Raw genomic sequence first — 16,259 nt, 5'->3', positions numbered from 1 at the left:
TGAACAGGGGTGACCTAGGAGTGAACAGGGGTGACCTGGAGGTGAACATGGGTGATAGAGAGGTGAACATGGGGAGTTGACATAGGAGTGAACAGGGGTGACCTAGGAGTGAACAGGGGTGACCTGGAGGTGAACATGGGTGACAGAGAGGTGAACATGGGGAGTTGACATAGGAGTGAACAGGGGTGACCTAGGAGTGAACAGGGGTGACCTGGAGGTGAACATAGGTGACAGAGAGGTGAACATGGGGGGTTGACATAGGAGTGAACAGGGGTGACCTAGGAGTGAACAGGGGTGACCTGGAGGTGAACATAGGTGATAGAGAGGTGAACATGGGGGGTTGACATAGGAGTGAACAGGGGTGACCTAGGAGTGAACAGGGGTGACCTGGAGGTGAACATAGGTGACAGAGAGGTGAACATGGGGAGTTGACATAGGAGTGAACAGGGGTGACCTAGGAGTGAACAGGGGTGACCTGGAGGTGAACATGGGTGACAGAGAGGTGAACATGGGGAGTTGACATAGGAGTGAACAGGGGTGACCTAGGAGTGAACAGGGGTGACCTGGAGGTGAACATGGATGACAGAGAGGTGAACATGGGGAGTGGGAGTTGACATAGGAGTGAACAGGGGTGACCTAGGAGTGAACAGGGGTGACCTGGAGGTGAACATGGGTGACAGAGAGGTGAACATGGGGAGTTGACCTAGGAGTGAACAGGGGTGACCTAGGAGTGAAACAGGGGTGACCTGGAGGTGAACATAGGTAACAGAGAGGTGAACATGGGGAGTTGACATAGGAGTGAACAGGGGTGACCTAGGAGTGAACAGGGGTGAACAGAGGTTCAACCTGAGTGACAGAGAGGTGAAGAGGAATTAAGGAGAAGTGTGTGTCAGAGAAGGCAAGGGCTGTTTCCGTCTTGCCAGAGAAGGAAAAACTCAGTTTTTATTGGTCTCCCACCAAAGAGTGCAACTGGGCAGAGAGTAGAAGCTTGACAGGGTTAGGAAAGGGAATACATTGTTGTTGTTGTTTTTTTTTTTTTTTTTGAATAAATAGAAATTCAACTAATAGGAATGGAAATCCTTATCCAAAGAGAGAGAGTCAATGTGGATGATACTTCTTTACCCGTGAGCCATTTACAGGTGCTGGTAACTTCTTGCCCTCCAAGGTGGCCAAATAAACCCCTCCACTGGGAATAATCCTTGTGATAAAGAAGGGCCCTGTCCAGCCACTGACAAATTTGGGTTTATGCTTCAGGAACTTACTGGAATATAACAAGACCAAGCTGCCAACTTGGAATTCCCTCTTCCTGAGATTTCTGTCATGCCATGCCTTCTGCCTTCTTTGCCAGACTTCCTGAGCAAGGATCGCTTCACGACGATGTTCATCCAAGGCTTCAAGATCCCATAATCTCTCAAGTGTGCATGCCTCCAAGTTATCATCCATCTCTGCCATGACCCTAGTGGTCTTCATGTGGAACTCATAGGGCATAACCGCCTCCAAGCCGTAAACTAGCTGGAAGGGTGAATATCCAGTGCTAGCCTTGTATGCTGTTCTGTAAGCAAAAAGAGCAGCTGGTAGTAGAATATCCCAATCTGCCAAGGAATGAAGGCATAACCGAGCCACAATATGAGACATGGTCCGATTGGAGCTCTCGGCCAAACCATTGGCTCGAGGGTAGTATGAACTAGAGGTCTTGTGAACAATTTGCAGTTGGGTGATGAGGTCAGCGATGACATCATTGAGAAAGTGGGTACCTCTGTCACTCATCAATTCCACAGGACATCCAAACCTAGAAATGATTTGATCATACAAGAATGAGGCCACAACTTGAGCAGTGCAGGTCTTCGCTGCCTTAGCCTCCACCCATTTAGTGCCATAATCAGTAGCAATCAGAGCATACTTGTTCCCTCTTCGAGTTGCAGGAGAGATGGGTCCAACAAAATCCAATCCCCATCTATAGAAGGGTGGTACAGGGCTGGATGGCTGAAGGGGAAGGTACTCCCGTCGGGTAGGCTTCGGCCCCCCTCTTTGACATGAGTCACAGCGGTGCACATAAGCATAGCAGTCTTGGAATAGCTTTGGCCACCACAACCCAGAGCGCATTATCTTTCTAGCAGTGGCCTCTGGTGCCATATGACCTCCCCCCATTCCTGAGTGAGCCTCCTGAAGGATGGCTTGTGTTTCATGAGGGAGCACACACCTCCTTAAAATGTGGTCCTTCCCCAACTTGTACAGATGACCCGCGATCAGTTTGAAAGGAGCAGCCTGAAGAATCTGCCTCCGCTTTTGTGCTGGAGTTAACCCTTTGGAGAACTCCCCTGTAGACAACAAGTGTACAATGTTTGCATACCATGGGGGAAAGCAGTCCACAGCAAACAGGCAGTCATCTTTTGGTACTGTGGCATCGACACGGAAGAGGCCCGCATCTGGAAGGTCATCATCAACTCCTATGGCTGCTTCACCTGAAGAGATCCTTGACAAGTGGTCTGCTGGTTGATGTAATCGGCCTGCTCTCACAAGGATGTCAAAGTCAAACTCTTGAAATAGAAGAATCCACCTACTCACTCTCCCCCCAAGCGTTGGTTTGTTCAGTTAGTACTTGAGAGCTTGATGATCAGTAATGATGATAAACTTACTGCCCACCAAGAGATAGTGCCGATACTTTGTCATGGCATAGACCATGCCCAAGCCCTCGCGTTCAGTGGTGCTATAGTTTCTTTCTCCTCCATTGAGTTGTCTGCTTGCGAGGTACACAGGTAGGTCGAGTTTGTGCTCTTCATCTGGTTGGGCCAATATCGCCCCAATCGCCAGCCCACTTGCATCTACATGCACATGAAAAATGACATCCCATTGAGGTTACGCAAGATGGGTGCCTTTACTAGACGCTCCTTGAGGTTGTCAAACGCTAGTTGTTGAGGTGCCGACCAGTTGAAGGATTGCTCCTGCCGAAGGAGTTCCGTCAACGCCACCGCTATGTCGGCATAGGACCTGATGAATCTTCTATAATAACCCACATGTCCCAAAAAAGACTTGACTTCTCTGGGTGTGCGAGGAATAGGCAAGGTCAATATCACTTCCACCTTTGCTGGGTCCGTGGTCATTCCCTCAGCTGAGACGATGTGGCCAAGGAGGACCCCTCGCAAGGCGAGGAAGAAGCATTTATCCGGATTCAAGCACAACCTAGCTTCTCTGCACTTATCAAAAACCCACCTCAACTTACTCATGTGATCAGTCTGAATAGCAGGTTCAAGGTGAGAAGCATTATTACCATTGAACACAGAGAAGTCATCCAAGAATACCTCAAGGAACTTTTCGATGTTCTCTTGGAAGAGTTTGGTGACAAGACGTTGAAACATGGCCGGTGCATTGCATAGACCAAAAGGCATCATCCGGTAAGCATAAGTTCCCCATTGGGTGACGAAGGTAGTCTTTAACTGATCTTGCTCTCGCACCCGAACCTGGTTATACCCACTGTATCCATCCATGAAGGAGTAGAGAGCATGACCAGCTACGGTTTCTAGCACCCTGTCAGTGAAGGGGAGAGGAAACCTATCCCGACGTGTGGCGGTATTCAAACTCCTATAGTCGACACAAACTCGGAGTTTTCCAGTCTCTCTTTTGGGCACCACTACGATGCCACTAAGCCATTCGGAGTAGTCAACAGGGTAGATCAACCTGCTTGCTCCATCTTTTGAATATCAGCATGGACAGCCTTGCCATAGTTAGGATTCATGCGATATGGTCCCCTGATCACCGGCTCTGCTTCCGGATATAGATCGATGCGATGTTCCATGAACTCAGTGGGTACTCCCTTTAAATCCTTATATGACCAGGCAAAGACATCAACATACTCTTGAAAAAAATCAGACAATGCAGCAAGGAGATAGTCATGTTCCCAGACCCAACTGGCTACCTTAAGATGTCGTGGTTGGTCTTCTGTCCCTATGTTCAGATACCTCCAATCCCTGGCATGGTCAACCTGAGGTATGCTTCCTGATGTGGAGTTGTTCGGTTCTTCTACTCCCACTGCTGGGTGCGCAGGAGAATCATCTAGAGAAAAATTCCCCACTACTTCTTCCATCCAAGAGCTCGGATAGGACGGTTGGGTGTGTTCTGGAAATGGTTGAAATGTAGAGGCAGCACTTGGGCCCATTCTCTTCTTTCCTTTTTGTGCTTGCTTGAGCATTCCTCTGTATGGTAGTCCAACCACCTCGTATGTAGTTTCATGAACCTCCTGTGTCGTTGGGGGGGCAGCTTCTGACATATATAAGTCGAGTAGAACAAGGTCCGCGACATCTTCTTCTCCCTGTATGCTGTGGGCTTGCCTTGAAGGTCTGAAGTTCCAGACTCCAGTGTGAATGTGGACGGCTCCTTCAAATTGTCCGGCCTCTTGACCCCTCCTAGGTTCGTCAAGTTGCATAATGGATTCAATAACCCTTCCAAGAGTCATTTCTGGCACCTCCTCCCTTTGAATGACATCAGTAAGTAGGTGGTCATCCTCTTCTTCTGCAGATCCATGAGTGTCTTCTCCAATACCATCATTGTGCTCAGCCAGCCCATGATCTATGTGGTCATCTTCTTCTTCCACAGATTCATGAGTGTTCTCTTCAGGACCATCATTATGCTCCGCTCGCTCATCATCTTCTTGCATAGCATCCTCTTCCTCCTCTGTTGTGACCCCATGGTCATTTTCTTGGTGTGAGGCATCCATGTCGTGTGCATCCATTGCTTCCATTGCTGCTTCATGGTCTTGTCTTTGAGTCACCCTGGTGGCCTCCCCACCACTTGGTCTGGTACTTGCGGACATCATTCGCTGATACATGTGGGGATTATTAAGAAGGCCAAAAGGCATCCGTTCATACATGAGATCAGCCAAACCAGGTGGTGAAGAGGCTTCCTGGCTCACCTCTTGCGCATTCCGTGAAGTACCAAAATGGGCTTCAGGATCCTCTTCTGGACACAACTCCACCATGTTGATGGCTAAGGATCCCAGGGCCCCCATCCAATCCAAGATGACAGCTTCTTCCTCATTTGGTCTAGCATGTTCCAACAAGTACGTCAAGCTCTCACCATCATCTCGTGCTGCTATTACATAGGTTTCACCTTGGAAGGGTGAGTCCTCCACATAGGCCAACTCTTCTTCCTGTAGGGGCCAATCCCCAAGTGCCCATCGCTCCTCTTCCACCCCTTCTTCTTCTTCAAAATCCTCTTCCCCAAGTTCCACAAGTTGGTGACGGGCCCTTCCAGTAACCATGTCTATTTCTAAGGATGTGGATCCCAAAGGTAGTCGAACTTCATCACTTGACCAATCTTGAATGGCCTTTGCTGAGCGTAACCATGGTCTACCAAGAAGTAGAGGATAAGTCTGCTCACCCTCCGTCATATTAAGTACAACAAAATTGGACAGGAATGTAACTCCCCCAATCTTCATGTGAACACCTTTTACAGCCCTCATAGGCTTCACCTTGCGTTGATCCGCCATGCGTACTTGAAAATGTACGTCAGTTGTCAATTTCAAACCCAGTTGTTGAAGAGTACCTCTCGGCATGATGTTTACTGCTGCCCCACCATCCAAGAAAACATCTTTCAGCTCCACCCCATTGATCTCCACTGCGAGCTTGGGACTTTGTTCACATGTGAGGGCAGCATAGGCTGAGCAATTGTCTAGTGTTACTCCATCTTGAACTGTTACTGTCTCTGGTGTGGGTCCGCCCTGAACAGATCCCCTTTGACACCCTCCTGGCATGCGATTCACAAATGCAATAGTCTGATGCTTGATATGTGGAGACAATTGACAGAGTTGTCGTAAGGTGATATTGGGCCTAAAATCCATCAAGTCATCCATCAAAGAATAGGGCTGGACAGTAGCAGCAGCCTTTTGTGCCTTCATCCGCCGAGCTTCTGGCCGGGGGTCGAAGCTCACGCGAGGGAGAGGAGGTGCCTCTGGATTCTCAGTCAATATTTCCTGTGGTGACTCTCCCATCACCCATTTCCCCTTTTTTTGGGCACTACTAGGCTTCACCCCTTTTTCCTTCTCTTGCTTCATTGTGCTTCCTGAGTGGAAGGTGGATGGGCCTGCCTGCGACTCCTCACGTTTTTGCCCTAAAGTTGTCACTTCTGTTGCAATCCTCACTATTCTGGACTTGCGGGAAGGAAACTGAGGTGTGACGCCTTCACCTTCAGAACTAGATTGAAGATCTTTGGTGACACTCCTGACCACCTCCTGATACCTTGTAGGCATAGATTGCTCACTTGGAGCTGAGGTAGTTTTAGAGCTATTGATAGGTCTTGATTGTTGTGGGGCCCTTCGGGTCCTTTCTAATCCAGTTACAGGAGAGGACAAGGGTGATGCAGTCCTGTGCCCACTGTCCACCTTGGAGGAAGGAGGTGGGGATGCTCCTCTAGTGACTGAGCTGGTATTAGTTGGTGATGAGGCCTCCGATATTGATGTTGAGTCATCCTTACTACTGTCACCCTTCATTTGTGACCTAGTCACAGCTCCCAACACTGCACCAATCAAATGGGGTTTGTCACCCTCCCCCGCCACTACTACATCAACCATGTTGACTTGCGATGTTGATTCCCTTCTGCCATTGGGACAATCTCTAGTGTAGTGGTCATTTGTATTGCACTGTGTACAAGAGGGTCCCCCGAATGGTTGTGTACAATCATCTTGGTAATGAGGGTCTTGGCGGCAAAGATGTCGGTGCCACCCAATGATGCCGTCATGAAGGGGTGGTTTTTGAAGGCTTTACCCTCCACCATTGCTATAAGGCTGGTTGACAAACTTCCTGAGCATGCCTCACTACAAGAATTTCTGAGGGAAGCGGTGAAGATGGAACGGTCCCAGTTAAGTTTCGCCTCAACACCCGCCCAGACTGCCCAACTTCCGAGAGAAGAGGGCTCACAGGCATGGCAGCAACTCAAGAAGGAATTAGAAGAAATCAAAGAAGGTCTGAAAGACAAAACAAAGGTGGATGGACCGTCACCCTTTGAAGCTCAGATAAGAAGTGGTCTCTGGTGCACCGACTGCAAGGGTTCTGGCCATGGCTACTGGGAATGTCCATCGAAGCGTAAGGTACCCACCCCGACCTCCTTTTGCACATTTTGTGAAATTCATGGACATGATGCCTCCGAGTGTAGGTATCTTAAGGGGTTGAGGAAGCTTCTGCCGGAGTATCCAATTGGAGAACCACTGGTGGCTACAATCAACAAAGCTGCACCGACCACTTCAGGGCCAGTACCCCTAGCTTCAGCCCCTGTGAAGGCACCTGAACCACCCACCCATCCTATCATTCCACCTCCACTACTTCCTAATCCTCCTTTGCTCCAAGCTCCTACTCCTAGTGAATTTGGGGCTCCATACTTCTATCCTCCGCCCTACTATGCACAGTATCAACCACCTATGTCAGGGGGTGGATATGGACCCCCTTATATCCGCGGTCAACGCATCTCAGAGATGCTCTCTCCAGGCTTCATGGTGTCAGTGGATAACTCTTGGACAATCATGTGTTTGAATTTTTCCAACTTGAAAGTGCGTAAGAATTCCTCCCTTAGGTCTGTCCACGTCTGGAAGTGGGGTCCGGAGGAAATTGACTGTACCATACATCCGCGGCATCCTCCAATAACGAGGGAAAGGTGTGAAGGAACGCATGCTCATTCTCCACACCTTTAGCTCTACATGCTGTGAGGAACTTCCTCACATGAGCTTCCGCATCCTCATGGAGGTGGCCTTTGAACTTTTGAGTCTTCACGTGGACCTTGTTGAGTAGCTCGAGAAGTCTAACTCTGTCTGGAGGACTGAGAACGGCCATCCCCACCCGAGAGGTTGGAGAGGGGGCCATCCCCACCCGAGAGGTTGGAGAGGATGCAAGAGTTGGAGGGAGTCCCGATGGGGCTGTAATGAGTGTTGGTGCTCCCAAGGAGGAGACCACCCCGACAACTCCTCCTGTGGAGGACCACAATGGAGAAGTCACTACTGATGTAGTCATAGAGGAAGTGTACCCAGATGGTAGGGCGTAAGTGGGGAGTCTCGGTGTTGCAGAGGGAAAGGGTGAGAACATGGAAGATGTGGGGGTGAAAGAGGATGGGAGAGCATTTGGGAAAGAGAGGGACGGAGTTGAAGTCATGGATGAGTAAGCAGAAGGGAAGGAAGAAGGTGGTGGAAAAGGCAACACCGGTGTGGATGGAAAGGGAGATGAAACCATCATGGCAGGTAAAGGCATGGCCGGAGCAAAAGTACCCCCCAATGGAATAGATGTAGAAGAAGGATTAGCTAGGAGCCCGGAGCTATGCATAACAGATGAGGTAGCAGCTTGTCCACAAGAGGTTGAGGCGGGAGCAGATGGAGTCACCACTCCGGTAGAAGAGGTGGTTGATGAAGACATCGTTGCAGGAGGAGGAGAGGGGCTGCCTTGACCTTGATGAGTCCCTGAGGAGTCCTCGTCCTTAGTACCCTCTTCTTTCACCTGTTCTCCGCTTTGCACTTCTTCTTCTCCGGAGTCCGGATCTGACCACCAGGGTTCCTGTTGGTCCAAGTCAATGAGAGTGTCGATGAAGTTACTTGCTCTGGCTACTGCTCCAATGGGCTCACTTTGTGCTCGAGTTGAGGACTTCGCAAACTTACGTCGCACGTAATGCTTCTTGTACCTAGTTTGGTCTGCCGGAAGTCTTTTCTCCACTCTCCCCAAGTACCTCCTAGTTCTCTCACTAGCTCCTTCAAATGTTTCAAAACTACTCGGCATAAGACCTCTCTCTAGGACCCTAGATCACCACTTCACTCGTGCTACTCAACACCAGCAGTGTCCCACCGTGAACGCCATAAACTATCTGAGGGGGGGGGGGTTTCCTAACACTTCCGGAAGTATTACCGGAGGCCTAGGGCCACTGGTGCGAGAAGCGAGTAAGACGTGCCATAAGTGTCACTGATGGTACGTAGGTGAGTGCTTGTCGATGGTGTCAACTATGTGCAAGCGGTAGATGGTGTCAACTATGTGCAAGCGGTACAAGTACTGAAGTGATGTGAGCAAGAAGAAGACCAAAGCGGAACAACATCATGAAAGCCAACCCTCGACATGAACAGCAAAGAACTTCAACCACATGACACAGGTCCGTTGTACCAAGTGAAGGGAGAGGAGGGGAGGAGAACACAACGAAAAGAGATTTTAGAGTAGCGAGCAGAGATGGGAAGTAGCATAACTCATTAGAAAGCAAGATGACTGATACACTCCCAGAAGATACACACGAGGCGAGCTCTTGACTCTAGCCTCTCACTCCTTCACTCACGCCTCTCGCCCTTGCCAGAATGTCCCTCTCCCTTTTCCCTTTCCCCCTCTTCACCTTCTCCTCCTCTGCTCCACCCCCCGCTCCCAATCTCCTCTCCCTCTTCCTATTGGATGTCTTCTTGCACCCTTAGCCATCCTTAGCCATTCCACCGTTTGTGGGCCGCTCTGTCCTTGATGGCTTCCGCAACACTCCAGCCTGTCCTGGGTCAGTGAATCCCATGCTCCATGTGTTCTCCTGCCTATTCCATGTGCCTATTCCATGTGCTCCTGACACTAGTTGGTTCAGAGGGTTGGTGCACCACCTATGCCTCTTAATTGTTAGACTGCTTCCCATGTGCACCAACAGGTGTATCCCGTGTACCATTGCGCCAGTACTTCCCTTTGATTGACTTTGACCATGGTGAGTCGCGGTTGAGGTTTGGCACTCTTCGGTCATGTATTGCTTCCGTCATACCCAAGTCATGTCCAGGTCAAGTCATGTCCAAGTCATGTCCATGTCATGTCATGTCCAAGTCTGTTCCATGTCAAGTCATGTCCAAGTCTGTTCCATGTGTCCAAGATGTGAACATATGTGAACACGCTGCGACTAGGTATGACCAAGATCTAACAACTTGGCATGTTGCTGAGGTGACCATGACGTGACCCAGGTGTGACTCTTGGTGAGTTGCCATAAACTTTGAGTACAACAGTCTTACAAGGACATGAAAGGAGTCCCACATAATACCCATGAAGGAGGATGCAAGCATAGCAAGGCAGAGACCATACATGAGGAACCCAAAGTATGCTAGCCTTAATGAATCAAGAATTGAAAATTGCTAATTGAAGCAAATTCATCTATGACATTGAGCACACGGATTGGATGTCACCAATAGTCATTCTTCTAAAGAGGAATGGCATTGTATCTATCATTATCTATCCAGCAATACCCTTTCACAGAAGTTCTTCTACATAGCTAAGATACCCAGCAGTCTATAGTCTTCAGAAGTACTCTTCAGAACATATATATCATATAACACACTTGCAATCCCCAATTAGAAAAATAACATATCTTGATTTGTGGGAAGATATGCACCTGGCCAGTTGGGTTTCCTGGGTTAATAACAACTAGAGCTCGAATGTTGATACCTGCAGCAAAAGCTGCATCAAGCCGTAGTTTCAACTCAGATAACTCAAGACCCCATCCTGTGCTTTCATTCAAATAATACGCCACCTGTTGAGAAAAAAATTTATACTCACCTTCAATTTCATCACTGTCCTCTTAATTATAATGCTCGCATGAACATAAATTTTCATACAAACAAGTAGAAGTAGTACAGATCGAACTCTCAACAGCATGATTGCAAACATAGAACCTATTTCGAGATGCTTATGAGAAAAACAAATACCTCCCTGCAGCAAAGCTTTCTTTCTGGTTAAAAAAAGGATTCAATCCCCAATTTTCCTTTTAGCATGTATTGCATAGCCACATGTAGCTGTGAGACTTGACTTTATTCAACACACAATCATAAACAGTCAACAACAATATGAAAAATCCATTATTGGAGCTTTCAGTTTCCCCTGCTAAAGAGATATCTGAGAAGGAACAGCATGGAAGGAGGAAGGTTGCATGTGGGGTGGGAAATGAGTGAGATTATAAAAAGGAGTGGGGGGTGCAAATGGGTCAGAGAGATTTTAGGGGGGATTTTGGCTACGAGGGGAAGCAGCCTAGGGAGGCAGGCCAGGCTTAGAACGGCGGCAGCGCCCCCCTCTTTTCAGTCCCCTAATCAAAATAATTGTGCAATGTATCCATGGCCTTCCTCAGCGGTACTCTTGGAGACAATAGAGGGAGCATTTTGTTGACAATGAAAGTATTCTAGCTACAAAGCTATTTTTTAGAGGATTCAGCCATCTTGTGAGGCATATTGTGAAGGCAAGTTCCACACTCAAAAGAAGGAAGATGCTTTGTGTGGGCTTTCTGAGAAAATGGCAATAACCTTTGGGCGTATTTGCACACACAATTTGAGTGGCAAAGAGTCTTTGAGTATGTGCGGACAGAAATAAAATCAAAGGTTGAAATGCGGGAAATTATAGTTACAGATGCATTTCGTGTTCATATTTTTAGGACGGACCATGCTCCTGTCAATAATGTCATGAAACAAATTTACAGGAATCACAAAATCCTGTACCTTGAGCAAAGTTGCATGTGGAAAATGCTATCATCAAAGAAAGATTTTGCATGCTTGGGTTGTTTCCAAATTTGTAGTCAAAGAAGAAAATTCACATCTCACCCTGCTGTTTTGAGGTGCATCCCTTCGACTAAGCCTATACGAATAAAAGAAGGATACAACCCCTTTGATGACCCTTGAAAGAGGGAAAGGGACAAAGCAAGTAAGAAGGCTCACATGCGCCACCAATAAGGAGAGCTAGCAATAGCTTTAGATACAAGACAACACGGGCATACACCCACACAACCTCTTTTTTTTTACTAGAATGACTCTTCCCTTCTTCGAAAATCAGACCTCAAATGGCAGGAGTGTTGCATGAAATTCTGGAAATAATGAACATGGACATGACATGAGACGCCGCCATAAAGATGGAACAACATCAGAGGCCACGAAGATAGCGTGACACCAAATGGCGTTGAATGCCACAAAGAGTGCATGACATCGGATGACATCATAAGCCGATAACTCACGTCGACTTTGAGGGCCGTGAACTCATGCTGACATCAAAGGCCACAAAGTCTATGCTAGAGGAAGGAAGAGCATTACAAAGCCACCTTTGAGCTCCACACATGACAAGAAATAGCTGTGTGAAGAAGGTAGAGCGCCACCTAAAGACAAAATCCCTTTGGCACGATCAAGGGATCCAAAAGTCATCAACGAGCACACTGGTGCAGTGATGGCTCTCAATGAGATGAGAGTTCATAAGGAGATGGAATAGCTATCAATGGGAGTTAAGAAGCTTGGGTCAAAAGGACTGATCGGAGAAAGTGGGTGCAGACAAACGAGAAGGAGTTGACAGGAAGCTATACAAGGGGGAATAAAGGGAGGAGGTGGAGCCTAAATGATGCTAAAATGTGCACAATTTAGCAGTCTATGTAATACTCCTAGTCAGCAATGCTTGGGACTACAGACAATGATTGAATGTTGTGGTTCTGGAAATCTGCCCCATAACATCTGTTCCGAGACTTCGTCCCTGCAATTCGCCCTCCACATGCTCTCCTCCAAACTCACTCACCTGATCATGCCTCCCCTTACCCTTCCTGTTTCAGTTAGCATGTACTTACCTTAGCTGTATCAGCTACCTTCACCACCTTCTTGAAGATTTCCAGAAGCTTCTTGTCTTTTAGGAGACAGCCATGACACCTCCCATTCCTGCCTTCAGTGCAACCAAACGCGTCAACATGTATTCCATGAACCCATCGGAGGCATATGGAGATGTACTTGCAACCTGCTTGTTGTTGGTCAGCATATGCTCTATTTCTTTTTGGTTCATCAAGCGTTTATCTCACTTCTATGCACACACGCAGGCACACACATACTACAATGCATAGTGCACACACACGCACACACATGCACACACTCTCTCTCCAGAAGGGTATCTGGATGGATCTCCCGCCCTCCAGCACAGCCTAGATGCCCCATCTTCCTGGATCCCATGGGATGAGATCAGCCGTATCATACGGTTGAATCTACTACAGGTCCACACAACACAGGGAACGAAGAGTTCCCACCAAACTCTAGTTTTATTATGACCATTTTGTGAGGATGCCAGAGGATGGGGCAATTATCAGACCCCAATATCTGGAGGATAGGCGATTCACATGCACTGAGGATCGCCATTGGGCAGTTGCAGATATCGTCCCACCAATTAGGGAATGAGGCACGGAGGGCAGCAGGAATTCCCAGAGAGCAGAGGATATGTAGAGTGTGCACTCGGATAGGTGGAGAAAGAGAAGGACTTCATGTGTAGATGCTCGGTATATTATGAGACACATGGACAATATTACTGCCTCTTTAAAGAGGGGCTTGGTTTAAGGCCATTGACCCAGATGATCCATTTCCTTGATCAGATGTGTGTCGGACTATATGTGATAGAGACGTGGAGACATACAAAGACCCTACTGAGACAAATCAAACAACAGCAGGAGATAGCGACTCAACACAGCGAAGAAACATAGATGCATGCCACAGACTTCTATGCGTTTGAGTCAGCGCCGCCCAGACATGGAGGAGAGGAGGAGATAGCTGCGATGATGGAAGAGTGGATCAATGCATATATTGCCCAATGTTTGGCATCGAAATATCTTCCCTAATCATAGTATTATTAGAAAGTGTCTCAAGGTATTTCTTGGTACATTGGTGCAGGATCAAGCATTGTAATTGGTTGTGCTTCTGTCATGTGGCTCTCCACATTTGGGACAACTTATGTTGATTTTAAAACTTTCTCTATACAAAATACAATCGTTGACACATACATGATAATGACCCCATTAATGAAGCCAATAATGAATTTGCCTCTACCCTCGATACAAGTAGATTAATCTTTTATGGAAAAAGTTTTGTATCCAATAACCTGCAACACAATGAAAAATAAAATTGTGTGAACTTAGAACATATATATATACTTTCGGGATTGTAAAACTAATATTGAAGGAGGACAATAAATCCATGAAATGAATGCCTTTGACTTACTTGAAGAGTGCCGATACAAAAGTATCACTGGCTTTGACTTACTTGAATAGGCCGATACAAAAGTATCACTTCACCCAAATTGTGATTGTAGATTCACATTTAAAAGACTTGCTAAAAGTCTTGATATACAAAATTGTGTGAACTTAGAACATATATATATTCTTTATGGATTGAAATTTTTAATATTGAAGGAGGACAATGAATCCATGCAATGAATGGCTTTGACTTACTTGAAGAGTGCCGATACAAAAGTAGCACTCCACCAAAATTGTGATTGTAGATTCACATTTACAAAAGTCTTGATATAGTTGCACTTTCATAAATTGGAATTGTAGATTCTTTCTTCAACTTGGCATCCACATCATTATTGCTAACCAAACATTGGAAACATCACTGAGTGCATCAATACATTTGCTATCATTAAATTAGGATTTAATACATTAGACCTTAGTGGAAAGAGGAGACCAAGAGAGATGGAGCTTAAGTCATAGAGACGAGCGAAGAGCAGAGATAGACTAGGACACACACGCTATATTGGATCTACTCAGAGGTGATTGCTAGACATGAGGGATCACCATTGATACAGAGATAGTGCCCACCAGGTAGAGAGACGACTGACGGAGGTAGATATAAGATATCCATGTATCCCACCAAAGGGGCCCACCATAGCTAGAGGTCTTCCAAATCCCTGAGACACTTGGTGCTCAACTTCAAGGCTTTAATATGCTGCATAGCGGTAGTTTCAGTTCAGTTTTAATTTGATTTTTCTTGTTAAAATCAACATACTGCAAGGCTCTTAGTGCACTCTTGCAATTGCAAGACGAGGGAGATAGGCACAATACGAGGGTCTGGAGTGACAGTACTTTACAGATCATCTCTCCTTGGAGTCATCTCAACGGAGAGGAGGGATGCACACTCTAGGTTCTTCTGGGTCGGGGTCCCACTGTACAGATAGCCGCGATCTTTATATAGCAATATGCTACTTTCCGATTGAGGCATCCCCACTTTGCTAGGGATATACGCAAGGAGGGAGAGATATCGCCGTCCGCATCTCTTCATCCAGAATCCTGGATTTATCGCGCCGCAGGGGAGTCCTTCTAGTTGGGGACTTCAACACGAGGACAAGCATTCATCAGGTACCGCTTCTGGACTTCCAAGATGATGCCATATTGCTGCCAGACATTGACCTTGATGAGACAAGCTTGGCACAGGTATCCGCTGACAGACAGGGACCAGTCACATCATACAATCACGCATTTCTAGATATGGGTAGGATGCACGATCTTGTCATATATAATGGTCTTAAGCTATGGCCCTCCTCAAGTGGCTTCACTTGCTTTCCACATGAGGGAGAATCTAGCGTAGTTGACTACATCATGGGATCCCCTGCCTTCACATCACACATCACTGACTTCTTCGTTTCATCCCCCCCCCCCCCCCGGGCAGATCACACCTACCTCTTTTTGAGCATCTCCACACCCCGTCTCACGGCACCATCCACTACATCGATCACACACACCACTTATCATGATATACACTTTGATCACGAGCTAGCACCAGCATACTCTGCACGGCTATATACATTACTCATGTATATTGATCACACTAAACCCCCACCTCTTGGTTCTGTGCCTTGCAATAGTTTCCCCCTCTCGAGCTCCCCTTGACATTTATACCTTGTGAGCCTGCATTGTACTGGAGCCGGCATGGCCTGGTGACGTGGATTGATCAACATGATGATGAGGATTATGATGATCATGATCATGTCATTAAGTGATGATATGACAATGTACTACTCAGGACTTAGCATTCAGCATGGGTGATGATGCTCGTTTGGTAGCTCCACCCTTTTTGCTTGATGTATCAAGTTTTCTACTAGTCTCATAGACCCATTGGTCTTCCATAGACTATAATAAACTCTCTCTCTCTCTCTCTCTCTCCATATCTAAGACCACTCATATCTGTGGTTCGGAGAGAGGACCATGACAACACATGTGGATAGGAATTCAGCTCCCAGATGCTAGACCTATCTTCATTGCGGTGTGATATTTTCCCCCAGACACATCATCCTATGCACGAGAGGTCACTATAAATGGACATAGTCCATATAAGACGATCCATGATGACATCACGGAGTTTTCCAGATTGGGACACATCCTCCTACTGGGGGATTTCAATGCAAGGACATGAAATAAATAGGTGGGCCTGCTTGGCTTTACATATGACAGAGACACACACATAGTCCCGGAACTAGATGCAGCTGAGCTCAGGATACTTAGGCCCTCTACAGATGCCCCAT

The 16,259-nt window shown here is 47.1% G+C and overlaps 1 protein-coding gene across 1 annotated transcript in view; it reads right to left on the bottom strand.

Moving 5' to 3' along the window:
• Nucleotides 1-16,259, bottom strand: part of LOC147889082 (alanine aminotransferase 2-like) — a 261,417-nt gene that overhangs the window by 123,471 nt on the left and 121,687 nt on the right. The window contains exon 9 of the mRNA XM_087392259.1: nt 10,357-10,494. Coding sequence (XP_087248385.1) covers nt 10,357-10,494 — 138 coding nt within the window. The remainder of the gene's footprint in view (nt 1-10,356; nt 10,495-16,259) is intronic.

Source organism: Dipteris shenzhenensis, chromosome 21 (genome assembly GCF_047967505.1).
Source record: "Dipteris shenzhenensis isolate YYH24624 ecotype China chromosome 21, Dip_SZ_1.0, whole genome shotgun sequence".
Taxonomy (NCBI): Eukaryota; Viridiplantae; Streptophyta; class Polypodiopsida; order Gleicheniales; family Dipteridaceae; genus Dipteris; species Dipteris shenzhenensis.
This window is presented reverse-complemented; position numbering and strand designations above follow the sequence as displayed.